At 43.6% G+C, this 25,933-nt stretch overlaps 1 protein-coding gene across 1 annotated transcript in view; it reads left to right on the forward strand.

Annotated features, from left to right (window-relative positions):
• The window catches only part of TMCO6 (transmembrane and coiled-coil domains 6), a 48,389-nt gene that overhangs the window by 19,899 nt on the left and 2,557 nt on the right, over positions 1-25,933 (forward strand). The window contains exons 3-11 of the mRNA XM_084850898.1: positions 448-557; positions 2,057-2,240; positions 8,470-8,574; positions 9,446-9,531; positions 14,995-15,111; positions 16,039-16,150; positions 16,237-16,417; positions 16,862-16,956; positions 25,730-25,897. Of these exons, the coding sequence (XP_084707024.1) occupies positions 448-557; positions 2,057-2,240; positions 8,470-8,574; positions 9,446-9,531; positions 14,995-15,111; positions 16,039-16,150; positions 16,237-16,417; positions 16,862-16,956; positions 25,730-25,897 (1,158 nt within the window). The remainder of the gene's footprint in view (positions 1-447; positions 558-2,056; positions 2,241-8,469; positions 8,575-9,445; positions 9,532-14,994; positions 15,112-16,038; positions 16,151-16,236; positions 16,418-16,861; positions 16,957-25,729; positions 25,898-25,933) is intronic.

The raw sequence follows: 25,933 nt of genomic DNA on the forward strand, positions 1-25,933 counted from the left end.
TGCGCTCCCTCTGTGAAAAGAGGAAAAGCGGCAAAAAGAGGAGCGAGATCAATGAAAGATAATGGAAGACTCAGATACGGGGAGAAGGAGGGGAAGGGGTTGGGGGGAAAAGAAGCACGTTAAAAAGGTGGCTGTTGTGATCCTGTATTTAAAACAGAAGCAGAAAGCCCCATTTTAAATGCAGGATTTTAGGCTGGTGTAGAGATGCCCTCAGTCTACACACACACACACACACACACACACACACACACATTCCTCCTACCTTTTACTCCCTCACTATCAAACAGTTAACCCTAACTTACCTGGGTTCTATTTAACACAGCAAATACATATAAATGTTAATATAGACTCCATGAGGCAAGCATTGCGATTTTGTCACAGACAGCAATGGGATGTTTCCATCTCAGATTTGCTTTCTCTTCAAGGCTTATCATTGCTCATTGGCAGGTTTCACAGCTGCTGAGAAACATCCAAAGAGGAACACAAGAGAGGGCAACATCTCTGTGCCACCTTCGACAAGGACTACGGCACAGAGAGACCCAGCAGAAATTCATCAGGTTAGCTAATGTTACTCCCCTAGTGATGCCTATTCTGTGGGATGCTGCTAGTCTTGGTTGAAGTAAATGGAACAACAGTGTTCCATTTACCGCACTAGGCAAAATGAACCCTTTTGCCTAATCTAGGAACAACCCAGTTTAGATGGGGACAGCCCAACCTCTCCTTGGTAGCTGGATTAGATATCTGTGAACTTGAGGGTGTGGCTTGCTGACTGCCATTAGGGAACGTTCCTATTCATTTATATGAGCAGTTCACAAGGATTTCTAGCAAGAACCTCTGTTGTGACCAAAATAATTTGTGTCTGCTTGTCCCTTCTGGCCCACAGTTCCCTTGAGCTTCACTCTACTTGTTTACATGCGATGACCATGTTAATTCAGCACAACTTTTGTGGCAAATTGCCCTTGGTCTCTCTGTGCTTAATAGTAATTTATAGTATTGCAGGATGCAGCAAAACAAGTTGCCTTAACAGAGAGGAGGACAGATAAACAAAAAAGGGGGGAAATACAAGGAATTGTTAGAATAAAATACTATGCTAAATTCTGTTCTCTGTAATTGGATGGAACCTTTGAGTTAAAACCAGTACATTTTTGGTTCAGTTTTGGTTAAATGGTGACTTAAGTTGTTTCAGTTTGGTTCCAGATGATGCCAGTAAACTTTTCATAACTGGTTTGGTACAAAACATTGTTTTAATTGAAACCACTAAATGTCTGTCATAAGTTGTCTGAAGCTTGGACGCTGGGAGGTTGGTGCTGCATACTACTGCATTACAGATGCTCACTATAAGCCTTGCAGTGTAAGGGAGACTCACTGTTTAATAAACAACCGTGTAGATGTTGGCTTTCTGGTCAGTGGTTACAAAGAAAAGGTTTAATCAGCAACTTCAGTGGTTTCAGAGATTAGCCAAGCACTACAGTATAGGGGAGGCACTCTGCAGCGCACAAAAATGAGGTCCTCTTCCCCCTTCTTCCAACAGGCTGTTGAACCTTGGTCTGTTACAGCCCCTGCTGTTTTCCAGCTTGAGGAGGTGGCAGTGTACAGAAGCATGGGCAATATCCCCTTAGATATTGGATTTATGTTCTCATTCTCTGTGGTTGAGGCCACTGTGTGTACTGCCTCCTCAGTTTTTAAGTCAAACCCTAATTCTGAATTGATAACTGAAATTTGTGAAGTGTGGGGGCTGTGTGTGTGTGGGATGGGGAGAGAATGTGTGCCCTGTTTCAGTCTGGGTTAGAGAAACTTCTAAATGATTTGTGTTCTGTTCCAGTTCTTGGCGGGAAAGAGGGGAAATAGGTTCAGCCAGGCTCTGTTTTTTGTTCAGGTTCAGCGAGTGCCATTCAGCTGGAATTAGCCTAATGGTCCTAGGCTAAGCAGACTCACAGAAATCAGGATATTGGGATAGTTTTAATGGCTAGTTTTTCCTTCTGTTGGACAGCTAAGTGGGAAGAGTATGTGATGCAGCAGCAGGAGATGGCATCAAGTCTGTGTTTTAATTTTGTAGGCTGGAGGGCAGTATGCGTGTGCTGATTGGCCTCTTTACCAGCAATTGGGCAGATCTGCAGATGGATGCAGCTCGCTGTTTACATGAACTGTCACACTCCAGTGACCCTGATGTGGTGGAGGCATGCTTGCCAGCAACCTCCTACCTCCTGACCTACCTGTCTGGACACAGTACCGCCCTCATGGTAAGATTCAGGCCTGCACTTGTTAATTATTCTTGTTTCTGCTAAGACAGAAGTAGCTGAAATATGGCCTGTTGCCATTTCCTTTCACTTCTTATGTTTCTATACTACCCAGCATCCAAAGCTCTCTGGGCAGTTTACAAAGTTTAAAACCTTAAAAATACAATACAGTAACGTACCTTTTTTTTAAAAGTCATTTACATACAAAAAAATCTAATCAATTTTAACAATCAACAATAAGAAATCCCAGGACCTGTTCAAAATCCATTGCATATATCTGATTCTACTTACAGAGTATGGTAGTTTGAAAATGGTCCTTTCCATCATGCTCTACTTTTGAGTTTAAAAAGGTGACTCAAAATGGAACGTGGCACATTGTTGTCAACTCCACTGTAAATGGGTGTCTATAGTTTGAGTTCAGAGGCCTGGATCTGGTAAAACAGGCCCTTTTACATGTTTGAAGTAAATGTGTCCCAGAGTAGCCCACTTGATCACAGAAAAGTGGGGAGGAAAGGTCTGAGGAACATGGGAGGGAGAAAATGTGAGGACTGGAAGAAGCTGAAAAGCTAGGCGTCTTGCCGTGGTATGAACTTGGCTGCAAGCACATCCCGGAATGAGGAAGTGACTGTACGGTGATGAAAGGCAATCTGTAATGGGTAGAATACACTCCAGGTTGATTGGATAGGAGGTCTTCCACTGTGGGGTGGGAGCTGAGGATCCCAGGGATCCTGGCCTCTAAGAGTTTCTTGACAGAAACATTTAACAATGCTTAGTGTAAAAATGTTGCTCATGTTAATATTTTTTGTGCTGTTACAGAAATAAATTACATACTTCTTCTGCCCATATATTATATACTTCCTCTTGCTCCTTGAGAGCCTTGTGTGGCTCAGAGTGGTAGGTGGCAGTATTGCAACCGAAACTCTCCCCACGACCTGAGTTCGATCCCAGCGGAAGCCGGGTCTCGGGTAGCTGGCTCAGGTTGACTCAGCTGTCCATCCTTCTGAGGTCGGTAAAATGAGTACCCACCTTGCTGGGGGAAAGGTAGTCATGACTGGGGAAGGCAGTGGCAAACCCCCCACTACAGTCTGCCAGCGCAAGCGGCGTCCCTCTAGGGGTCAGCAATGACCCGGTGCTTGCACAGGAGGAACCTTTCCTTTCCCTGCTCCTTGAGCAGGTATATCTTCATATCCCTAAATCTTCTTGGCTACTCTTTGCACTAGTAGGAATGTTAAATTAAATTTACTTATTTATTAGATTTTTAAACCATCCAATAACTGAAGTTCTTCTTTGTGGTCTCTGTGCATCACACATATGGGCTCTGCGCCTCTGCAGAGCATCCATTTGGGAAACTTCTAAAGCTGAGGAAGTTTTGGCGGGAACCCTCCCCCCACCATCCCATAGCACATGTCCTGAGGGGTTCCCGCCTATTCCCTCAGTTCTTTGACCGCCAACTTGTTGGGATTGTCTGTTTTTGGACAGCGTTTTTTGGCAAATTTGCCCTCTGAGATTTTATCTATATCTTTTTCTATTACATTGTTCATTCTTTACATTATTATTTTTATTTGGTGTTAATTTTTTCTTGTCGGAGAGAGTGATCTGTGGATCGCGCGCTATCTGCCTCTGGGCATATGGCCTTGAAAGCACCCTTTCGGAAGTGCTCGCAGTGTGGGAGTAAGTTGCCACCTTCAGATAGGCACTCTCTCTGTCTTCTTTGCCCAGGAGAGGGGCACATTGTGGAGACCTGCTCATTCTGCCAAGGTTTTTCTAAACAAGCCCGTAGAAATTGGGCCGACAGGCTGTGAGCAGAACTTTGGAAATGGGTGTTGGCAAATGGGTGTTGGCAAAACCCCTAAAACGACAATGCCACAACCCTCCACCTCGGGGAAAGCATCTCACGGGGGAAAAGGGACAGAAAAAACACAGCATCCCATTTCTCCCTCCATGCCAGCTCTAACCACGGGCAGGATGGAGAAGCCCCTTACTCCGGGGAGATCTCTAATGCTATCTACAGCAAAAAAGTTGTCGATAAAGGCTCGAAGGCCTAAGACCATGGCGCCAGAGAAAGAGAAGAAAAAGAAGGGGAGAGATGAGAGAAAGTCGCATACAAAGCTTTCCGGAGATCTTCCTCTGCTGCCGCCACCGAACTTGCCAGTACCGACAAGATCCAAGTTGGTGCCGAGACACGGTATGGAGGGGAGGTGTCAGTGCCGAGGGTCAACGTTGTACAAGTAGCGTCGACATCTGAGGGTGAAATCGGGGATTCCACTCCACTGTGTGAGAGATGGCAAGACACCACCCTACCTCCTTACCTCGACACTGGGACTCACCTGATTTTAGAGCTTCACACTATCCTTGGGACTGTAGGCTGGATTCGGTTTGTGTACCTCATCATCGATCTCGTTCACTGATGTCACATTGGGAAAGGATTGCTCCCTCCCAGACCTACCTATTACTGGGATGATTGGAGACACAGACAAGATGGCCACTTCTATCCCTACATGGACATGGACCCATGTCGCCCTAGATCCATCCCAACAGTGAGTTTATCACGTCCCCTTGCAGAAGTAATGCCTCAGGCTTGACACTTAGAAGACTCTGCTTCACTTCAGCAAATGCTGCCTCCATTACCATCAAGGCAGGTGCAGCTTTCAACCATCCCACAGGATGCCCTTTCAGCACTGACAGGCAGAACGAGGAGGTCCCCTCTTGACCGGGAACATCACCACATTCCGCTACTCATGACTGTCAGTCGGATTCTGCCTCATACTCCCCTATTGCGCCATCCATTTCTTCTCCAGATCGAACAGTAGGATCACAGGACCCAATTTCGTCTTTGGAAGATTTGGGCTATTTCTCTGAACAAATTTCGACAATGGCGAAATCCTTAGGGATAGAAACACGACAACCCATGGAACGTCTGATGGATCCGGTATTTCATGTGATTAACGTTGAGACTTCGATGCCAGTCGCCATCCCCTTCCTTCTGATGTTATTGCAGACTGTGAAACAATTGTGGAAGACCCCAGCATCTATGACACCCACTTCAAAAAGGTTGGAGAGCATGTATAAAGTGCTGAAAAAGGATGCTGAATTTCTCTTTACTCATCCATGACCTAACTCAGTCATCGTAGAGTCGGCTCAAAGCCATTCACATAAGCAACACTCTGCTCCAGTGGATAAGGAGGGATGCAGATTGGACCTCATGGGCCGCAGGATTAACTCCTCGGCAGCACTAGGCCTCAGAGTCGCTAATTACCAGGCGACAATGGCAAGGTACCAACTGTTCACGTGGGACAAAATGGGATTGCTCTGTGACCATTAACCCGATGACCAGAGAGAATTAGCGAGAGTATTCCAAGTGGAAGTGACTCATGTGGCAAGACAGCAGATCAACACTGCACACCACCAGTCAGATTGCAGAGCTAATGCCATGTCTGGTGCGGTTGCCTTTCGGAGACATGCTCGGCTCAGGTCAGCAGCCTTGTCTCAAGAAGCTAGATCACGTATTGAAGATCTTCCATTTGATGGTGCCAGTCTTTTTAATATGACCACGGATGATGCTATGGACTTGGTCCAAAAGTCAAAGGCCACGGCCAAGAAGTGGGACTTGCTCAAGCCCAAACTTCATTTAAGCCTCGATGCTGGTTTCGTCAGCCCACTTTTCAACAACAGAGGCAACAGGGAGATCGGTACCACAGACAACAAGGCCAACATCTCTCTGTCCCAAGGAGGCATTATCCACCATCAAAATTCCACTCCACATGTTGCGAGTCTGATCTAGGTGGAAAGAATTGTCTTTTTTTATAATACTTTTAATTCTACTTTCATCTTTATAAATGAAATAAAGAACACCAACAACATAATCATCTTCTACAGTTTCCAACATTACATTATTCTTAAGAGGACCTATCAATAATAAAATAGAAAAAAAAAGAGAGAAGGAAAAGAGAAAATATAAAAAGGAGAGAGAAGGACAAAGGGGAAAGAAACAGAAAGAAAAAACAAAACAAAAACAAAGGAAAACAAAGCAGAATATAAACAAAGGATTACATAACAAACTTAAATTTGAACTACATTACCCATAAATTTCAAATATCACTCTACTTAGAAATTATACCCATAATATTACCAATCTTACAAATCAATACAGCATAAGTAATCAATTTCAATATTGTATCTTCAGTGTTATAACAAGGAAGCAAGCTTACAATTCATTTCCATTGGCCATATAATGCCCTTTAGCTACTATATAATAATAAAGCTTCAAGTCAACAAGCCAGAAATATCACTAATCCTAGTATCATAATATTGGTAATATTAATAATAATTAAGAAGAAAAAATATTATAAAGGATAAAAGAAAAAATAGAACAATCACTGATGTATTTTGTGCTATCTATATTTTAGATAGCATTATTTCTAAATATATAAATGAGTGTGCACACGTCTATACACCCTCACACAGGAGATTTAATTACCGTATATCATATCCATTTTAAGAAAAAAAATGAAAGAAAAAGACGGATATATATAAACAGTTATCTCTGGCCTAGCCTGGATCTTTCAGACTAAACATAGCCAATTGACAAAATATGTTTATAAATTCCAGTTCATGGGGCTGGAACAGAAGTCTCCCGTATTTTTCCAATTAGCCACACCTCCGCCATTTCATGATTTAAAAACTTAGAGTTTCAAAACAACTTTGAGCGGTATCTAAGCTCTGGCAGTCTAACCTTGGAGCCCAGCCCTTCTGCTGCTTCGCAAAATGAGCTACTCTTCCAAGATTTCATTCAGATGCTGCTCTTGCTTCCCCTTTTAATTCCAGGGGAAGATGAAAAGGTTTTTCAACCTTTTAAAAGCTGTTTGAGATAGCGTCCCGCAAAGCCTCCGCAGAACGCTGCCAGGGCGACATTAGCTCTGACCGGAAGTCGCAGCAAGAATTGTCTTTGACGTGGGCACAAATTGCCTCCATTCACCGACCACTCCTCAAAAATTTGGGACTCACCTCTCTCAGTTTCTCCCACAGTGGGTGCAAATCACATCAGATTCTTGTGTTCTGTCAATAATCGGCAAAGGATACAGGATAGAGTTCGACACCCCCCCTCCCATTGGTATGGTCAGGTTGACACTACCATCGGATGTCTTGGAAGCAGCGGTAGCATCGCTACTGGAGAAGAGTGCGATCCATCGTGTATCACCTCATCAGTGTCTCCAAGGTTTTTATTCCCGATAGTCTGCAGTACCGAAAAGGGACAAAGGGCTATGCCTGATTCTGGATCTACGGGACATAAGTTCCTTCATTACACCAAGGAAATTCCATATGACTGTGTTGACTACGATACTACTGCTGTTGCAGAGAGGCAACTAGCTTGCATCCGTCGACCTCAAAGACGCATATTTTCATATTGTGATCACAAAATCGAGTCAACATTACCTTTGTTTTACCGTCATGCTGTGTTCGTGCTATGATTTTTGTCTGATACCGAGATGATTGTTCATTCAGTTTCCTTTGGTTTCGAGGCCACATGGGGTCTCATCTAACTGAAGGAATAGGCAGGAACCCCTCAGGACATGCATGATGGGATGGTGGGGGAGGGTTCCCGCCAAAAACTTTCTCAGCTTTAGAAGTTTCCCGAATCGAGGCTCCGTGCAGGCGGAGAGCCCATATGTGTGAATGCACAGATGACCACTCGAAGAACCACAGGTACAGGTAAACAACCTGTGTACAAACATAAAATTTTAAAAGAAAATACAAAGCAACAACCAAACAATGATAAAATGGCAGATAAAAACAGCAGCAGAACATGATAAAATCAAAAATAAAATAAACAACAGGAGTATAACACTGCAAAGACCTAAAAGCAGTAAAAAAAATAGTTGCTAAAATGCCTAAAAAAGTAAAAAAAAGGTATTTACTTGGTGCTGGAAAGACCATAATACAGGCACTGTGAGCCTCTTTGAGGAGGGCACTTCACAGACAGGGTGCCACCACTGAAAAGGCCCTCTCTCTTGTAGTCATCTGCCTTGCCTCACTTGGCAGGGGCACCTGGAGAAGGGCCTAAAATGAGGACCTTAGGGTGGGTAACTATGGGAGGGGACACGCTTTCAAGTAACCTGGCTCCAAGGGAATGCTTCTTGTTTCTAGAATGATGGGCATGTATTGTAGCACTGTGCAAGAAGTTGTGGTTACAGGATGATGGATGTGGAGTGTGCTCTTTTCCAACGTATTTCAGGAGCTGTGTTTATACACACTGGGGAACTTGGTGGTCGAGATGAAGGCTGTGAAGAAGCAACTGCTACCTCAGGGCATTATTCCAGTATTGGCATCCTGTATCCAGGTGTGTGGTAAGCATGTCCATCCCTGGCCTAGGCAAAGGCTAACATGCGGCCCACAGGCCATATGTGGCCCCCCAATCTTAGGTGCAGGCGCTGCTGCTGCTGCTGAATTTGCTGCGGTGGCAGCAGCAAAACAACCAGCCATTTGCTACTGCAGTGGTGGCCTAAAAAGGCCAAATTTAGCTTTAAAACTTTATTGTAAAGCGAAATGTTGCCTTTTTAGACCACTGTTGTGGTTTGCCACTGAAATTTGGTGGCAAACCACCAATTCTTTTGGGGCTGCCACCAACCAAATTTGGTGTTTTGCAGCCCTTGGGGGTGGGACAGTCCAGGGAATTGAAATTGGCCCCTGTAGCCCCTGAAGTTGCCCACTCCTAGCCTAGGCATCCTGAAAACCAGCTCTGTACAGGCACTGTTTAATCAAAGCGGGCATTTGACTGATGAATTGATTATCCACCCTCTGCTCTTAGAGTATATAGAATCCTTCAGCCATGTAGCATGTCCTACACAGATCTATGTTTTGCTGCTGCTGCAGCTTTCTGTTCTTAGTGTCACTGAGTTTGTTGCATACAGTCTTAACTTCCTGAGAAATTTCTGAAGGAATATAACAGAGTTTCTGAGCTTTCTTACCTAGACATATTTATCCACAAGGTACATCACCCACTTCTGCTGTACAACATTGATAGAGATGTTGGTGGCCATAGGCAGCTCCTCAACCAGCACTCCAAAGAGTTCTCTTTGCATTCACTTTGCTAGCTCAATTTCTGTTGATTTCTTTGTATATACATTGCTTTCCTCTGCTTCCTGTTTGGGCTGTATGGAGCCTTTGGCCCTGAACCACTGGCTGATGAGTGTTGTACTCTTTGATTTCAGTCACCTCATGTGGTGGTGCAGGAAGGTGTTGGCTATGTTCTGTCACAGCTCTTGCAGTCCAAGGAAGCTTCAGCTGAAATAATACCGTAAGTGGAATAATCTTTCCATTTAGTAATCAGATATGCACCTATGTGTGCGCGCACTACTCTAACATCATAGAAGAAGGTATCTGTAGACACCAGGGCGCTAGTTTAAGCCATTCATTCACTAACTTCTAGTGATGGATTCCAGGGCATCGTAAAATAATAAAATTACAATATAGAAACAACACAGCACATCAACTTTGTATAAGAAAGAAAGGCAACAAGACCATAAATAAAAGTAGAATAGAAGCAATAAAACCATTTTAAAATGCTGGCACAAATAAAAATGTTTTAGCCTGGTGCCAGTTAAAGTTCCTTGTGGTGGTGGGGGCAGAGGTGTTCCACAGAAAAGGCCCTCTCCTTTGCTATGTACATAATGTACCTCACCAAATGAAGAAGAGACTCACTGGGAGAAGAAACTCACTAGCAGATCTTAACACACGGGCAGGATGGTATGGGAAGAGGTGCCCTTTGTGGTTTTTGAGTTCCAAGACATTTAGGGGTTTAAAGGCAAGTAAAGGCATCTTGAATTGGGCTTGGAATAGGTAGCTGTGGCGTTCCTGCCTTCTCCTAGTGAGAATTCCCCTTCTCTAAGGTCTTTCCCACCCCCAGCAGAAACCTCCTTCTGTCACACACCGGGTTTTGCTGCCACCAGGACCTTTAAGGCTTAGGTCCAGCCCTTTATTCAGTCCTCTATCTGCGAGGAAACACAGACTTTACTCATAACCTTGTACAGTTCCCTTTATACCTTCCCCTTACATAGCCCAGAGCAGAAGGTGTAGGACTTGGTTAAGCAAATAAATTTTATTAACTACAGTCATAAGTTGTTGAACCATAAATGGTAAATCTTAATGGCTCTGTTAATATATGTTCTCTCATATACTACGGTCCCAAACAATCTCTTCACAAAGCACCAGAGACTTTTCTCTCTCTCAGTTCTCAATCCTAAAATCCTGCCTCTCACAAATCCTTACTCTGATCCCTCAAACCTGGCTCATCAATATCTCTCGTCTTATCCCTCACTATCTCTGTCTCTTCACTATCTGACTCTCTCAGCACAGAACACAGCCTTATATAGCACACACGCTTCACCCCCCTTCACTCTCTCAGCCAGTCATCACACACATGCAAATCCACCATTCTCCCAGTCACTCATCTCTCTCACCATAGACATACCATTCATTCATTCATTCATTCATTCATTCATTGCATTTATAACCCCGCCTTTTTTCCTCTTGCAAGGAACCCAAGGCGGCTTACATTATCCTCCTCCTCTCCATTTTATCCTCATAACAACAACCCTGTGAGGTGGGTTGGGCTGAGTGGGGACTAGAACCCGGATCTCCCAGCTCCTAGTCCAACACTCTTGCCACTAGAGATATAACTGGAATACATAATGACCATAGACTTATTATATACGGACATGTAATGTCACAGTAGCAATTCTTTAAGAATACAGCTTCAGCTGCAGAGCCAGTCCAAAAAGATACTAGAATCATAGAATAACAGGGTTGGAAGGGGCCTACAAGACCATCGAGTCCAACCCCCTGCTCAATGCAGGAATCCAAGTTAGAGCATCCCTGACAGATGGCTCTCCAGCCTCGTCTTGAACGCCCCCAGTGTGGGCGAGCCCACAACCTCCCTAAGGAATTGGTTCCATTGTCGTATTGCTCTAACAGTCAGGAAGCTTCTCCTGATGTTCAGCTGGAATCTGGCTTCCTGTAACTTGAGCCCATTGTTCTGTGTCCTGCACTCTGGGATGATCGAGAAGAGATCCTGGCCTTCCTCTCTGTGACAACCTTTCAAGTACTTGAAGAGTGCTATCATATCTCCCCTCGCATTCCCTTGTCGCTGTCCTGACAGACGTTGTCAGTTAGGATGACCAAGGTTGTATCAGTGCCAAATTCAGGCCTGAACCTGAATTGAAATGGATCCAGATAATCTGTTTTGTCAAAGAGCACCTGGAGTTGAGCATCCACCACCATCTCAAGGACCTTGCTCAAAAGGGGATATTTATGATGGAGCAATAGTTATTACAATCTAGTGAGTGATCCAGTGAGGGTTTCTTAAGATGTGGTCTTACCACTGCCTCTTTCAAGGTAGCTGGGGCCCACTCCTTCTCTCAAAGATTGCCTCCTGGACCCACCCAGTCAGTCCTGTTCAACTCATTGAAAGATGGGCAAAGGTCAAGCATTCAGCTAGTTGGCCAAACTTCTTGAAGCACCTTGTCCATATCCTTAGGCTGCAATAACTGGAATTGATCCCATATAACCAGACTAGATGGTGCTCTGAACACCTCTTGGGAACTGTATTAATGAGGCATCAAGGCCAGAGCAAATATGAACTATTTTATCCCTAAAGTTCCTTGCAAACTTGTCACAGCAGGCCTCTGAGGGCTCTAATATATCCTTTCCGGGGTCTAGATGTAATAGTCCCTTCACCATCTGGAAAAGTTTTGCTGAACAGCTACTTAAGAATGCAATGGCAGTGGAGGAGTAAAATTGTGTTGTTGCCATCACTGCCACAAAGTAGGCACAATAACGTGCTCTTACTTGTGTCTGGTCATAGTCAACACAGACCTGCGCCATCTAGTTGTCATCCTGCCTGGAGTTGGTTGGACCCTGCAGCGCAGGAGAGGGCTCTTGGGGGCAATTGCATCAACAGCCCTTTTCATCTTGGTATTCTCAAGTGAGACCAGGGCTTCGACAGGAGCACCAGCCACATCCAATTCTGTGTCAACAGGAAACTTTCCCAGAGCATCCCAGAATCCATTGGCTTCCATAAGTCTCCAGGGCTGGACTGACTGAATGGGCTTGACATCACTGCAGCGGGGAAAAGCAGCTGCCAATCTAAACTTCATTAGGGAATGGTCTAACCATGATAGTGGGGTTACAGAAAAAAAACCCTCCTCAGTTGAGAATACCAGGTATGTCCTGAAGAATTTGTTGGATCCAGATAGTCCACCAAGTTCTGCAATAACATGCTGAGACCGCCCTGTAGTTGTCATGGTAGCTTTGAATTCCCAAGCTAATACCCTCACAAAGCAGTTCCAGTTTTGATATTGAAATCCTCCAGGACAAAGCATCCTGAGTTTTTCCAAAGCCACACCCAAGACCACTTTATCCAACTTGGGCAGAGGGAGTGATGGGCAGTGGGGTGGCTGGTTCCTAACCTAGTTCTGTGATCTGGTTTCATATGTCCTGGAAGCAAGGAGCAGAACTGAATCAGCTCCAGAAATAAATTGATTACAAGGACACATTCTAGCCATAATCTGACTTTAGCATTAGTGGGATGATTTATTTTCAAAATCACCACCTCACTCATTGGACTTCTTTGTGTGAAACTAAAAATTTTAGTCTGTGAACCCTGCCTACACACTGTAAGAATCTCTCGTTTTGGGAAGCTTTTCCTATCTCTTTCTTACAATAAGTCACACAAAATGCTTCTGTTTATATGTATGGTATAACAAGGTAAACCCCACAAACTGTACATTGTATTTTACTATGAGGTGTCAAATATTAAGGTATCAATCTTGGTGCCCTGCCCTGTTCAAATAACAATTTGATAATATCTGTCCTACATAATTCATTCTGCAGGCACACATGAAAGGCTTTTCATAATCAAAAGCTTACAAGCACAATGCACATTTGCCATTCTGTCCCAGGCAGTTCCAAGTAACCCTTGCATCTCCAAGTACAAAGGACAAGTGTTTTCTTGTTCCTGGACCTAGAGACATCATGGTTTGCCAATTCCACTCTTCCCAACATTTCAGGCCTGAGAATGGAGCCATTGAAATATGTATGGCTGAGAGTTCAGGTACATTTCAGGTCCTGTCTACTTTCCTCAAAAGCCTAATTAAAAGCAAGAAATATAATCTGATATTCTCTCCCCAGGTTATGGTGGTAAAACTGGATCCTGTCCATCAAATAAACACATTTGCATATTGATTTGCACAATTAATGTTTCATTTCATTTCAGTGTTTGTACTGTGTCCAAAGCACTTGTTAATAACTTACCAAAAGAAATACAATAATAACAAACATGACAACCAGCAATATGAAAAACTATCTAACAATAAAAATAGTACAGTAATCTATGAATAAGATTTCATTTCAATTGCTACAGGAAAAAATAACAATGTTAAGTACAGTGGGTTGTATCCAATAGGAGCATTCCACTGACAGAAGCAGTTTTATTGGTAAAACTGGGAGGGGGTGATCCCCCCCCCACAGCCCCCTGCATACCTTCAGTCTGCCCCAGAGGACTGGGAAACCTTCTGGAATAGATTTTTGGGCAGCACAGAGGCTGCAAGCGGGGGCGGGGGGGAATGAGAATGTCCTGTTGCGCTAGTAGATTTTTGCTAGTGTGATGTTGAATTTAACATGCTATTCAGAATTTTCTAGTGTAGCTCTAAGTGGCAAGCCTGTCTTATGTAAAAAATGAAAAAATCTGGCTGTAATCCTAAACATATTTACTACGGAGTAATCCCCATTTAACACAGTGGGACCTGCTAATGCATAGAATTGTGTTACGTGTGTAGCACCGCTCTGAATTTTGGAAGCTTTTAACTGTGCTGTGACCCATAAGGTGCATAGTATGTTCTCTGTGTGCAGGGCAGCTTCCTCAGGAATAGCAGCTCCTTCTCCTTGTCAGGAGAATTTCTATAACACTTCTCAATAAATCAGGGTAAGCATGCATATGAGATGAGATGAAACTTAATAACAGTAAGAATAAAAAATAATAAAAATGAATAAAATATAATAATAAATGATAAATGATGGGAGTTGGAAATCCAGAACATGTGCCCTAGAGAGCTAAGAGTGGGAAATACTGGACTAGACAGACAAATAGTTTGACCTGGTATAAGGCAGCTTCCCATTTAAAGTTTTAAAAATTCCATGTTCTGTACTTTAATTGTGCATATAGTTAATAAGTTGCACACTTTTTCTAATTTTGAAGTTTGGGGGAACAAGAAATGGTGTGGCAGGTGGAGATGTGCTGAGGTGTAGATGACAAGTATCTTGCCCCTTAAGTGTACAAAAAAGCCTATGCAGAATGGTATTACTTTATCTCATACAACCCAAGCCTGCTGTTTGCTCTGTAGGATGATCTTAGAATCATATAATATTAGAGATGGGACATTTAGGCCATCAAGTCCAACCCCCTTCTCAATGCAGGAATCCAGTTTACAGCATCCCTGACAGATGGCTGTCTAGTCTCTCCTTGAATACTTCCAGCAACAGAGAGCCCACCACCTCCCTAGGCAGTTGCTTCCCTTGTCTAACTGCTGGGACAGCTAGGATGTTTTTCCTGACGTCCAGCCAAAATCTGCTTTCCTGTAATTTAAGTCCATTATTTCATGTCCTTCAGTCTTGGTTGACAGAGAATAGGTTGTGGCCCTCTTCTGTGTGATAGTCAAGGTAGGGCAAGGTTTTGTTAACAGTCTTTTTTTTCCCCTGCCCTCAGCTTGGTCCTAGATTCCACCCTTCCTCAAGACATGCTCCGTTTGGTGTGTTCCAACCCGGAAAAGGGCATAGGAGCTGCAGTGGAATGTGCATGGGGCCTTCACTACATCGTTTGCAGGTAAATGGGTTTTTGTACTGCATAGCAGGTCCCAAATAGTGGGTCAGGGTTCATGAAGAAGAGGTGGCTGGGTGGATTGCCTTAGCTAATAACAGTGCATGTTGGGAGCAAAGATGCAAAGGGTTAAAGAGTGGGCATGACTTCCAGTTAAGAGACTCACAGGGCCATAAAGGAGAATCTGATGGTGGCCGTCTTTTTTAAAACTTTGAGAAATAATGGCGTAGTGCACAAATACTTTTTTTAGAAACACATTGCACTCCTACCCACCGCATTGCTGAGGAAACATGAATCATGGGAAGTAACAGTTTAATAGCAGTCCATTTTTATCCATACCAGTTCTTTAGATATATGGTGAACATATGCAGAACCTTTTGGTTCTAAATGCTGTTGGTCTTTCGTTGAAGGATTGCTGAAGTTGTTGTTACTCATTACTGGGTAGAAACTTGATAAGTCAAAGTCTCTTGGCCTCTTGTCAGATCACTTTACCATGTACCACATCTTTTGAGATGGGATGATGTAAATGCTGTATGTTCGGGTGAATGTAGTATCTACCGTAAGCTCAAAAACTGATACTTGCATGTAGCCAGCTTTTCTGTTTATAGACTTATAGCCAACCCTATCCCTGACACAATTTCCAGTATGGAAGATGTAGTTTAACTCCTTCCCATAAGAAAGTATAAAGCCAGAGTGAAGAGCTACTAGATAATAAACCAAGCTAGTAACTCAGATTTTTTGTGGCTACTGCTCTCTATACAATACTACATTTCTGACATCCCATCTCTCCCACCCCAACTTTGAATATTCAAAGCTGGTTTCTTCTAAAAAGTGAGTAACCTGGATTGAAGGGTTTTTTTAATGGGATGGAGAGAGGTCGGACTCCACAATTTAGAGCAAGATACTCATCCTCTGCTTTTTTTCTTTCCATAGCCGGGTGAACAACTCACTGCTGATCTCACAAAGGACTGTGCCTTCCCTAGTGCAGCTCTTACTGGAACTGGCCTCTATGATACCCACAGCTTCTTTTGAGTGTCTGGAACTGGTAAAGTAAATGGGAAATACATTTGAGTTGCCAGACTATGTCCCTGACTCTGCTTCTGAATATAGCTTATTCCATTCTGTTTTCAGTTGGTCTGTCCTGTGGTGCGGTGTGTTGGCAATCTTCTTGCAGAAGATGAGGCAGATAATGGCGAACTGCTAGTAAAGGAAGGGTGCCTTCTGGGGGCCTTGTTTGTCTTCATGCAGCATTTCCTCCCCAAACACCTCTTTGTTGTACAAGAATGTCTGTGGCTCATCAACAACCTCACAGGTAGGTTTGTTGGACACATGCCTTGGGGCTTGCTCTGGATAAGAGAGGAAGCACTGCACCTGCTACTGCCGCTTTTTGCTTGTTTCTGTCAGGCTCTTCCAAAAAGCAGCAGCCTTGATGGTGGTAAGAGTATGTAGACCTCCTCAGTTACAATAAATTGACTAGAATTTTATTTGCTTTCAGAGCCTAGCAAATGCAGGAAGAAAATAGGTCTTGGGGAAAGATCTAGTATTTTTGTTCCTTGAAGCAAAGAACTAGGCATAGCAGGCTTGTCTCTCCTGGGGAGGCAAGGCCAGATTCAGTAGTGCAAGCCTAGTTCAGGTTCCTGCTGCGTGCGTGCTGCAACTCTCCTCTGTACATGACTCCTCCTGGTAGCTCCTTTAGTTCTTTGTGAAACAGAATGCCAGGAGGGATTGTTGAAATTGTTTAATCTGTTTTTCTCAGCTGACAGTGCCATATCATGCTGTGCTCTGCTCAACCTGGACCTCTTTCCGTCTCTTCTGAAGCTCTTATGTTCTCATCAGATGGTGAACTTGCTGGTAGGTGGCAGTATTTCAGGGTTGGGGACAGATGTTTCCCTCTATAAATACCTGAGAATCTGAAACTTAGTATTCACTTTGTACGACATTGGATGGGAACAGCTGGCTTTTCGCAGAATGTTAACTTTTGGTTGAGATTAAGTTGGAGGCAGGCATGACGCAAAGGAACCATACAGGATTGGCAAGTAGGAGGAGCTTTGCAAATGTCTTATGCATGCACAATAGAAGCCCTTCTCTGACCTCAGATACTTTGCAGATTTTAGGAAATGTTCCTTTTACAACTTTAAAGCTTCTGTTGTAATCATGAGGGTTAGGGTTTTTTTTTAATTAAGGTGACAACACACGACTTAAACTCCGAAAAAAGCTTTGGACTGTATAACCAGGAATTCAGAGAAAATCAATTAAGTGTTTGAGTTTTGTTGTATCAGTCTGAGCAAACGCAGACTGTGCATATTCCGGCCTAGCAGCATTAAAAATAAATAAATCTCCAGACCCAGATGGCCTGCTGGCTAAATTTTATAATAATGCCAGTACAGGCATATTTTGACACCTCATTTATTAGCACTTTTCAGTTATATAACCTTACATTAAAATATTAATGTCATGGAATGAGGCAAGGATAATTGTTTAAAGAAGGAAAAGTCCCAATAAATGTTGAATCATACAGATGATCTATTCAGCACAGTCCTCTATAAGTCTACTCAAAAGTAAGTCCCATTGAATTCAGTGGGACATACTCCCAGGGAAGCAGGCATAAGATTGCAGTTTCAGTCTTATTATAAGAAAATTATATTGCTTCAGATCAGATAGGATTTATCAAAAGGAGGAAATTAATGTCTAATATTAGGGAAGCAATTAACATTATAAATAATGCCAGTATTATGAAAATATCTACCATCCACATTTTCCTTGATGCAGCCATGACCTTTGATAGGGTAGAATGGCCTTATTTATTTCACATTATGCATGTTTTTCATATACAGGGTGATTTTAGCAAAAATATCAAATTTAGATCTGACAGTCTTTTTAGCTCACCAGAAGAACCAGGCAGCATTGCCCATTATCTCAGTTTTTTTGCTTTAGCACTTTAGTTTTTTTATAATAGCCATAGCTGATGCCCAAATTAAAGGTGTTAAGGTAGGGCAAGATTTTGCCAAGTTATCCCTTTATGCAGATGTCATAATGCTTTCATCGGAACAGTCACTTCCATCTGTGTTTGGAATTTTCCAAATCAACTTATTATAGCCCAGTTTCAGGATAGAAGTTCAATAAAGAGAAATTGGAAATAATAGCTCGAATATAGACCCAGATATGGAATTATTTAGGGCTACAAAGATAGCTAATAAATTAAATATCCTGGTATAAAGCTGAGAGTTTGCAAGAACTGCTACAATTAATTATGGGAACCTTATAAATCGTGGCCTGGTTTGCACATCATAATAACCCAGATTCTTAAAAAAAATTCTGGGGGTTGGATCCAGATTTATGCTGGATCAACTGTGCTGGCTGAAGTGGACTTCTTCGCGCTCTTCTTCCAACCGCAGCCCCTCTAGCCCCCTGAAAATGCTGCACAAAGTCAGGAGAACCTGCTGAATGGAATGAGCTGCAGTGTGGGGAGGGGGATCCCCCAAAATCGGACCCATTGAAATGAATAAATCTTAAATTACGACTAATTTAAGAGAGGGAAATCCTTTCATGGAAGGTCACTTTCCCTTGCAGCAGGCAGACCCTAGATCCACCCCACTGTGACTGTGAGCGGTTATTCCTGCTGTGAGTGGGAGCAGCTATGCAGCCTGGGGATGCTCTGTCTCTAGGTTGTTTGCCATGATGTGCAAATCAGGAAGTCTTGTGTGCCTCTGCACTGACAAGCCAGAGTTCTTAGTTCACCCATCAGTGGGAGCAAGCAAGTAGTATGAACTAGCATGCTCACTCATTCACAACAACCCAAGGTTTCAAAAACCTGGGTTGTCATTATGTGTGATCCTCAAGAAGTGGTCCTTCTTAAAATTATCGTAGCTTGCAACGGTGGCCACAGTTAAACTGACTATACTCACTGTAGGTTTTTATTCATGCCCTTACCTTTATTGGTTGATTTCCAGGAAGTGAAAGGTGGGAGAAACTATCATGGAATATTGTCTCAAGTAAACCTACCAACGTTACTTTCCCTCCCAGAGGGTGAGCTAACTTTTCCCTATTTTGCGTTGAATCCCATGCTAGTTCTACTTAAGGTAGACCCATTAAAATGAAAGACTTAAGTTGTCATAATGAACTTAAGTCCTTTTCATTTCAGTGGGTCTACTCTAAGTAGGACTAGCATTGGATTCAACCCTTTATCTCCTATCAAGCAACTCAAATCTACTGGCTGAACTTATGGCTTATAGCAGCCTTCCCCAACCTGCCGTCCTCCAGATGCGTTGGACTACAACTCCCAGCATGCCCCAGCAAATATGCTGGGAGTTGTAGTCCAACACATCTGGAGGGTGCCAGGTTGGGGAAGGCTGGTTTATAGAAAACAAAATTAACATAGAATATCAGAGCAGGACTTGATACCAACTCCTTCAGAGTTACTGCCTTAGCTTTTAAAAGGTACACTTAAAAGGATGTTAGGAGAAAAACTCATTCTGATGTAGCTTTTGAAAACTTGGGACAAATTAAAGAACCCTAGTCTTCCTGCTATTTCAGAATGGTTTGTGGAAATATTTGAAATTGAACATATGGATTAAATTAACAGAAATGGTTAGAAATAGTTCTAACTTCAGTGGTTCACCCTCCATTGACAAAAAAGTGGCAATCTTTTTTAGTTATTGGAATACTAATTTAGAGGGATTAGATTTGCCAATGGCGGTGTGATTCATTCTGTTTTATACATATGTTAGTGCTTTTGACTTCCTTCTGCTGTTGTTTGGCCAGTTCTTGTATTTGGGGGAGGGGGGAGTGTCCCACATAGTAGCCTATATTCCCCAGAGGGGTTAGAGTAAAATGGTTTACCAACTCATTCCTTTGATACACTCTCCAGAGGGCAACTCTCCTTTCTGTATCTCCCATACCCACTCCATATATGCACACACATTTTCTTGGGTTCATAGAATCATAGAATAGTAGGGTTGGAAGGGGCCTATAAGACCATCGAGTCCAACCCCCTGCTCAGTGCAGGAATCTAAGTCAAAGCATCCCTCACAGATGGCTGTCCAGCTTCATCTTGAATGCCTCCAGTGTGGGAGAGACCTCTACCTCCCTAGGTAATTGGTTCCATTGTTGTATTGCTCTAACAGTCAGGACGTTTTTCCTGATGTTCAGCCAGAATGTGGCTTCCTGTAACTTGAGCCCATTATTCTGTGTCCTGCATTCTGGGATGATGGAGAAGAGATCCTGGCCTTCCTCTCTGTGACAACCTTTCAAGTACTTGAAGAGTGCTATCCTATCTCCCCTCAGTCTTCTCTTTTCAAGGCTAAACATGCCCAGTTCCTTCAGTCCCTCTTCATAGGGATTTGTTTCCAGTCCCCTGATCATCTTTGTTGCCCTCCTCTGAACCCTCTCCAGCTTGACTGCATCCTCTTAAAGTGCGGTGCCCAGAACTAGACACAGTACTCCAGATGAGGCCTAACCAGTGCTGAGTAGAAGGGAACTAGTACTTCAAGTGATTTGGAAGTTATACTTCTATTAATGCAACCCAAAACAGTATTTGCCTTTTTTGCAGCCACCTCACATGGTTGGCTCATATTCAGCTTGTGATCTACAACAGTTCCAAGATCCTTCTTGCTTGTAGGATTGTTGAGCCCATCTTGTAACTGTGCATTTGGTTTCTTTTTCCTAGGTGCAGAACTTGGCATTTATCTCTGTTAAATTTTATTCTGTTGTTTTCTGCCCAGCGTTCCAGCCTATCAAGACCACTTTAAATTTGTTTCTGTCTTCCAGGGTATTAGCTATCCCATTCAATTTTGTGTCACCTGCAAAATTGATAAACATTCCCTGCACCTACTCATCCAAGTCATTAATAAAAATGTTGAAGACCACGGGGCCCAGGACTGAGCCCTGCGGTACCCCGCTCATTACCTCTCCCCAGTTTGAGGAGATCCCATTGATAAGCACTCTTTGAGTCTGATTCCGTAGCCAACTGTGGATCCACCTGAGAGCTGTTTCATCTTCCCACTTTTAGCTAGTTTGCTAATCATGGTATCATTGGGCACTTTGTCGAAAGCTTTGCTGATGTCGAGGTATATTATGTCCTTAGCATTCCCACAGTCCACAAGGGAGGTTACTTGATCAAAAAATGAGATCAGATTAGTGTAGCAGGATTTGTTCTTGACAAATCCATGTTGGCTTCAAGTCATCACTGCATTTTTTTCAAGGTGATTACAGACTGATCACTGTATAATCTGCTGCAGAATTTTCCCAGGGATTGATGTCGGACTGACTGGTCTGTAGTTCCCAGGTTCCTCCTTTTTGCCCTTTTTGAAGATAAGGACAACATTAGCCCTCCTCCAGCCATCTGGCACTTCACCTGTCCTCCATGACTTCTCAAAGATAATAGACAGTGCTTCCGAGACTTCTTCTGCCAGTTCCTTTATTACTTTAGGATGCATTTCATCGGGCCCTGGAGATTTGAACTCAAAGTAATTAGGTGTTCCTTGAACATATGCCTATCAATCTCAAGCTGCAATCCTGCCCCTTCAGCCTGTACTTCGCCTTTGCCAGGGGGCTCATAGACCCTCTTTCGGGAGAAGACTGAGCCAAAGTAGGAATTGAGCACCTCTGCCTTTTCTTTGTCATCTGTTATCATTTTGCCATCCTTATTTAATAGCTGAACCACCATTTCTTTCCTGTGTCTTTTACTATGCATGTATCTGAAGAAAGCCTTTTTGTTGCTTTTAGCATCCCTCGCTAACCTCAGCTCGTTCTCAGCTTTAGCCTTCCTGGCGCCATCCCTGCAGTTCTGTTCTCCCTGCTTGTACTCTTTTGTATGCCCTGGCCATGGGCTGCTAAGGTTTGGAGGTGCCGAGATAGCGATAAGCCAGATCCAGGTTTGCTTACAAGGAGACTTTATTGAGTACTTACAGCGCACAAGTGGACCCAATGGTTGGATCAGACAGCCTCTCTGAACCCAGAGCCATGGGGTAAAATGGGTTTTATACCATAGCAGTGAGGCAGCATGACAGCAGCAAGCATTAATTAGCGTTCATCTGCAACTTTCCCAGCATAGACTAACAGTACTTGTTCAGAAAGAAAACAATCAGAACTTTCCCAGCGCAGACACCTATAGCTTGGCATAAACATAGCCTCACTTCTCAAGCGCATCCTAGGCCCTGATAAGACCAGTGCTCCTTAGCATGGAATGTGCTGAGGCGGCGATATCGACCTTTGACTCATTTTGCTAATCAAGAGGCCTACTAGCAGGAAAACTGCATCTGATGGACTAAAGTCAGAGAGCATTATGGATCTCTAAGCCCCGCTAAAACTACAGGCCTGAGGCCAATACATCTTCCTTTGTAGCTTGGCCTTCCTTCCACTTCCTGTATGTGTCCTTTTTTGTTTTCAGGTCATCTCTGAGCTTTTTGTGAAGCCACATTGGCTTCTTCTGTTGTCTTCCACCTGTTTTTCTTGTTGGAATTGTTTGTAATTGTGCCTTTAGAATTTCCTTTTTTAAAAACTCCCACCCATCTTGACACCTTTTCTCGTTATCGCTTGCCCTGGGACTTTACTTATCATTGTTCTGAGTTTATTAAAATCAGCTTTCCTAAAATCCAGGGTACGCGTTCAGCTACATGCAGCTTTTGCTTCCTTTAGAACCAAGAACTGAAGTATAACCTGGTCACTTTCCCCCAGACTTCCCATAACTGCTATTTTATCCACTAAGTCATCTTTGTTGGTTAGGATCAAGTCAAAGATAGCCGATCCTCTAGGTCCTTCCTCCACTTTCTGTAGGAGGAAGTTATCAGAAACACAAGTCAGGAATTTCTTGGAGACCAGTTTCTTGGTCTACGACCCCCATGTTTTGTAGAATTGGTCTCCCAACAAGTATCAGGGAAATTGAACATTGGCAATTTGCTTTTCAAAAGTTTCATCCTTGTCTTCTCCTTACTTGGGTGGCCGGTAGTAGACTCCGACCACCAGGTTCGTTTTATTCTTTGCTCCATTTATTTTAACGCATGTGCTCTTGATGGGGCTACCAAGCTCCTCCTCCTGTATTTCTGTGCAGAGATATGTATTTTTAACATATACTGCAATTCCACCTCCCTTTCTGTTCCTTCTGTTTTTTTTTTCTGAACAAGTTATATTCTTCAGTTGCTGTATTTCATTCATGGGAGTCATGGAAGTCATCCCACCAAGTTTCAGTTACTCCTACCAAGTCATAATTTCTCTCCAGTATTTAGAGTTCAAGTTCGTTCTGTTTGTTTCCCATACTCTAGATATTAGCATATAGACATCGAAGACCATGTGCTTTATAGTCTGGCTTTCTCCCTACATGTTTTTGAAGACTATAATTGGGTGCTATTAGCTGTTCTAATGGAGAGCTGTTCTCTCCGTTGTGGTGCACATGAGTTTTCATCCATTGTAACCCTCCCCTGTAGGATTCAGTTTAAAGCCCTCCTGATGAAGCTGTTCATGCTATGGCCAAACACATTCTTCCCAGGCCTTGTGAGGTGCAACCCATCCCTTGCCAACAGTCCATCTTCCAGGAAGTATGGTCCGTGATCCCAGAATCCCAATCTCTCATGCTGGCACCACCTTCGTAGCCAGTCATTCACCCAGAGTATTTTTCATTCCCTTTCTAGCCCTCTTGTAACTACTGGAAGGATGGATGAGAAAACTATCCAGGCCCCAAAGTTCTCGAGTTTCCTTCCCAAAGCTTCGAAGTCTGACATGATTTCATCATAGCTCCGCTTGGTGGTATCATTTGTTCCCACATGGATGAGCAGAGAGGGATACCTGTCAGTGGGCTTTATGAGTGTAGGCAACCCTTCAGTCACATCTCTAGTCCATCTTCCTGGGAGACAGCATACCTGGCGAGTCCATGGGTCTTCGCGACATATGTGGGTTTTGATCCCACGCAGCAAGGAGTCTCCCACAACTATTACTCTTCTCTTCTTGTTGTTGTAGGCCTTGGTTTCATCGCCTCTGCTTGACTGACCTTCAGCCTCTTGCTCGCTCTCGTGCAGGTTCCCCTAATTCTTCCTCTGCAGGCTGTCCTCCAGTCTCATCCTCAAGTATCTGGAAACGGTTCCATAGTTCCACTGCTTCCTTTGGTGTAGAGTGGCTTCTAGTTCTTCTGCTCCTGTCACCCTTTTCCAAGGAGTATCCTCTACTTCATTTTTCCTCACCTCAGCATTTTCATCTTCTGCCTCAGCTTGGTGTTGCTCTTCTAGCTTGTTCTTCACTTTGCTTCTGTAGTTCCACTGTTCTGTCCAAGAACTCTTCGTGGTCTCTTATTCCCTGGAAGGTCAACACTCGCTGCTCCAGTCCTCTTACTTTTTCTTTCAAAAGTGTGATCAACTTGCACTTGTTGCACATGTAGGCCATATTGATCTCAGGCAAGAAAACAAACATTGCACAGACCTTGCAGGTCATCACCACTGGAGAGTCTTTCCCTTCCATAGTCTCTATTCCCTTTTTTCTAGCTTTCTGATTGTACTGGGATAGCCTGTGCTTTGTCCTGTATTCACTGGAGGTTAAAAACACAGCCTCACTAGTATGGAAGTATGTGTTACAAGAAAAATATTTTTTTTAAAAATGAAAAAAGTTAGGCTTCTCCCCCTTGACCTCCCATGGCAAACTCCTGTTTGGTTGCTCTGATTGCTCTCTCTCTGGGAGCTTGCTTGTATAGCCCCTAGACCAGCTGGAGCAGCTTCCTCTGCTCTGCTCAGCTAGGGGACAGGAGACAGGTTCTTTTTCTTTCCCTCCCTTCCTTGTGTATACCACCCCCCTCTGCCATTCTCTCTTCTTCTAGCTGCGCACGCACGCACATACATGCGTGTTTTCTTTGGGTTGCTTTTTAATCCACTCAACTGCATTTTCTTTCCCTCATTCTGTATTCCCACCCTTCTCTCTCTCACACATGCACAGACACACACACACAGCCTCAGAAAGTCATGGTCTCTTACCCTGTAGTTCACTGGCCCCCAGAGCTGTGGCCTATTTGTATGTGTTCCTGTACTGTCTTTACCCTATGAGGCTCCAGAACAGCATCCACCCACTCTTTCAGAGTGGCCATTGTCACCCCTGCAAAAGGGCCTCTGCTGCCATCAGGGTTGAGGGTCAGGTATGGACCTCAGTGGGCTACATGCATGCACTTCTTTTCCAGCCCTCATATGAGCCATGTATGCACAGTCCTTAACTCTGTGTTAGGATTCTTGCCACCTTTGGGAAGGTACTTCTTGGAAATCATACTTCCCTATACCACAGAGTTCCACCAGGGTTTCAAAAACCTTCAGTTTGCTTGTTTGCTTCTAAACCAATTGGTACAAGGCCATCCACTTCGCTGTTAGAGGAATCAGCTAAGCTTCAAGAGGGACTGTCAGCTGACCTCTCTCAGTTGTCAAAGTAACAGGTGAAATCTACCATTGAGCACCAGTTCAACCATATGAGGTTCTTTCTGAGCACACCACTGGCTGACACTACATCCTGAATCTTGGGAGGGGAGCCTCTGAAGGACAAATCTCTGTAATCAGCATATAGAAGAGCAGTGTAAAATATTTAAGGCCAGAAATGTTCCTTGTTATTACTGTACAAGCTAGAGTGGCAAGTTACTAGTCTCTGGCTCTGTCTTCTTTTTCAGGTTCTAACAGTGCTGTGCAATGTAGCTGCCAAGGGCACGGCCTACTGCCAGATGTTGCATCAGAAGGCTGTACTTCCTTCCCTCATTAGCACTCTTGCCCTTCCTGATGCCAAAGTGGTGGGCCAAGTTCTGGAACTACTGCACCTCCTCTTCCTTCACTGGCCAGAGGTAGAAATTTGTGCTTGGTGTATCCTAGTATTACTG

This window comes from Heloderma suspectum, chromosome 4, assembly GCF_057233095.1.
Source record: "Heloderma suspectum isolate Gila_16-S chromosome 4, 16-S_ref, whole genome shotgun sequence".
NCBI lineage: Eukaryota > Metazoa > Chordata > Lepidosauria > Squamata > Helodermatidae > Heloderma > Heloderma suspectum.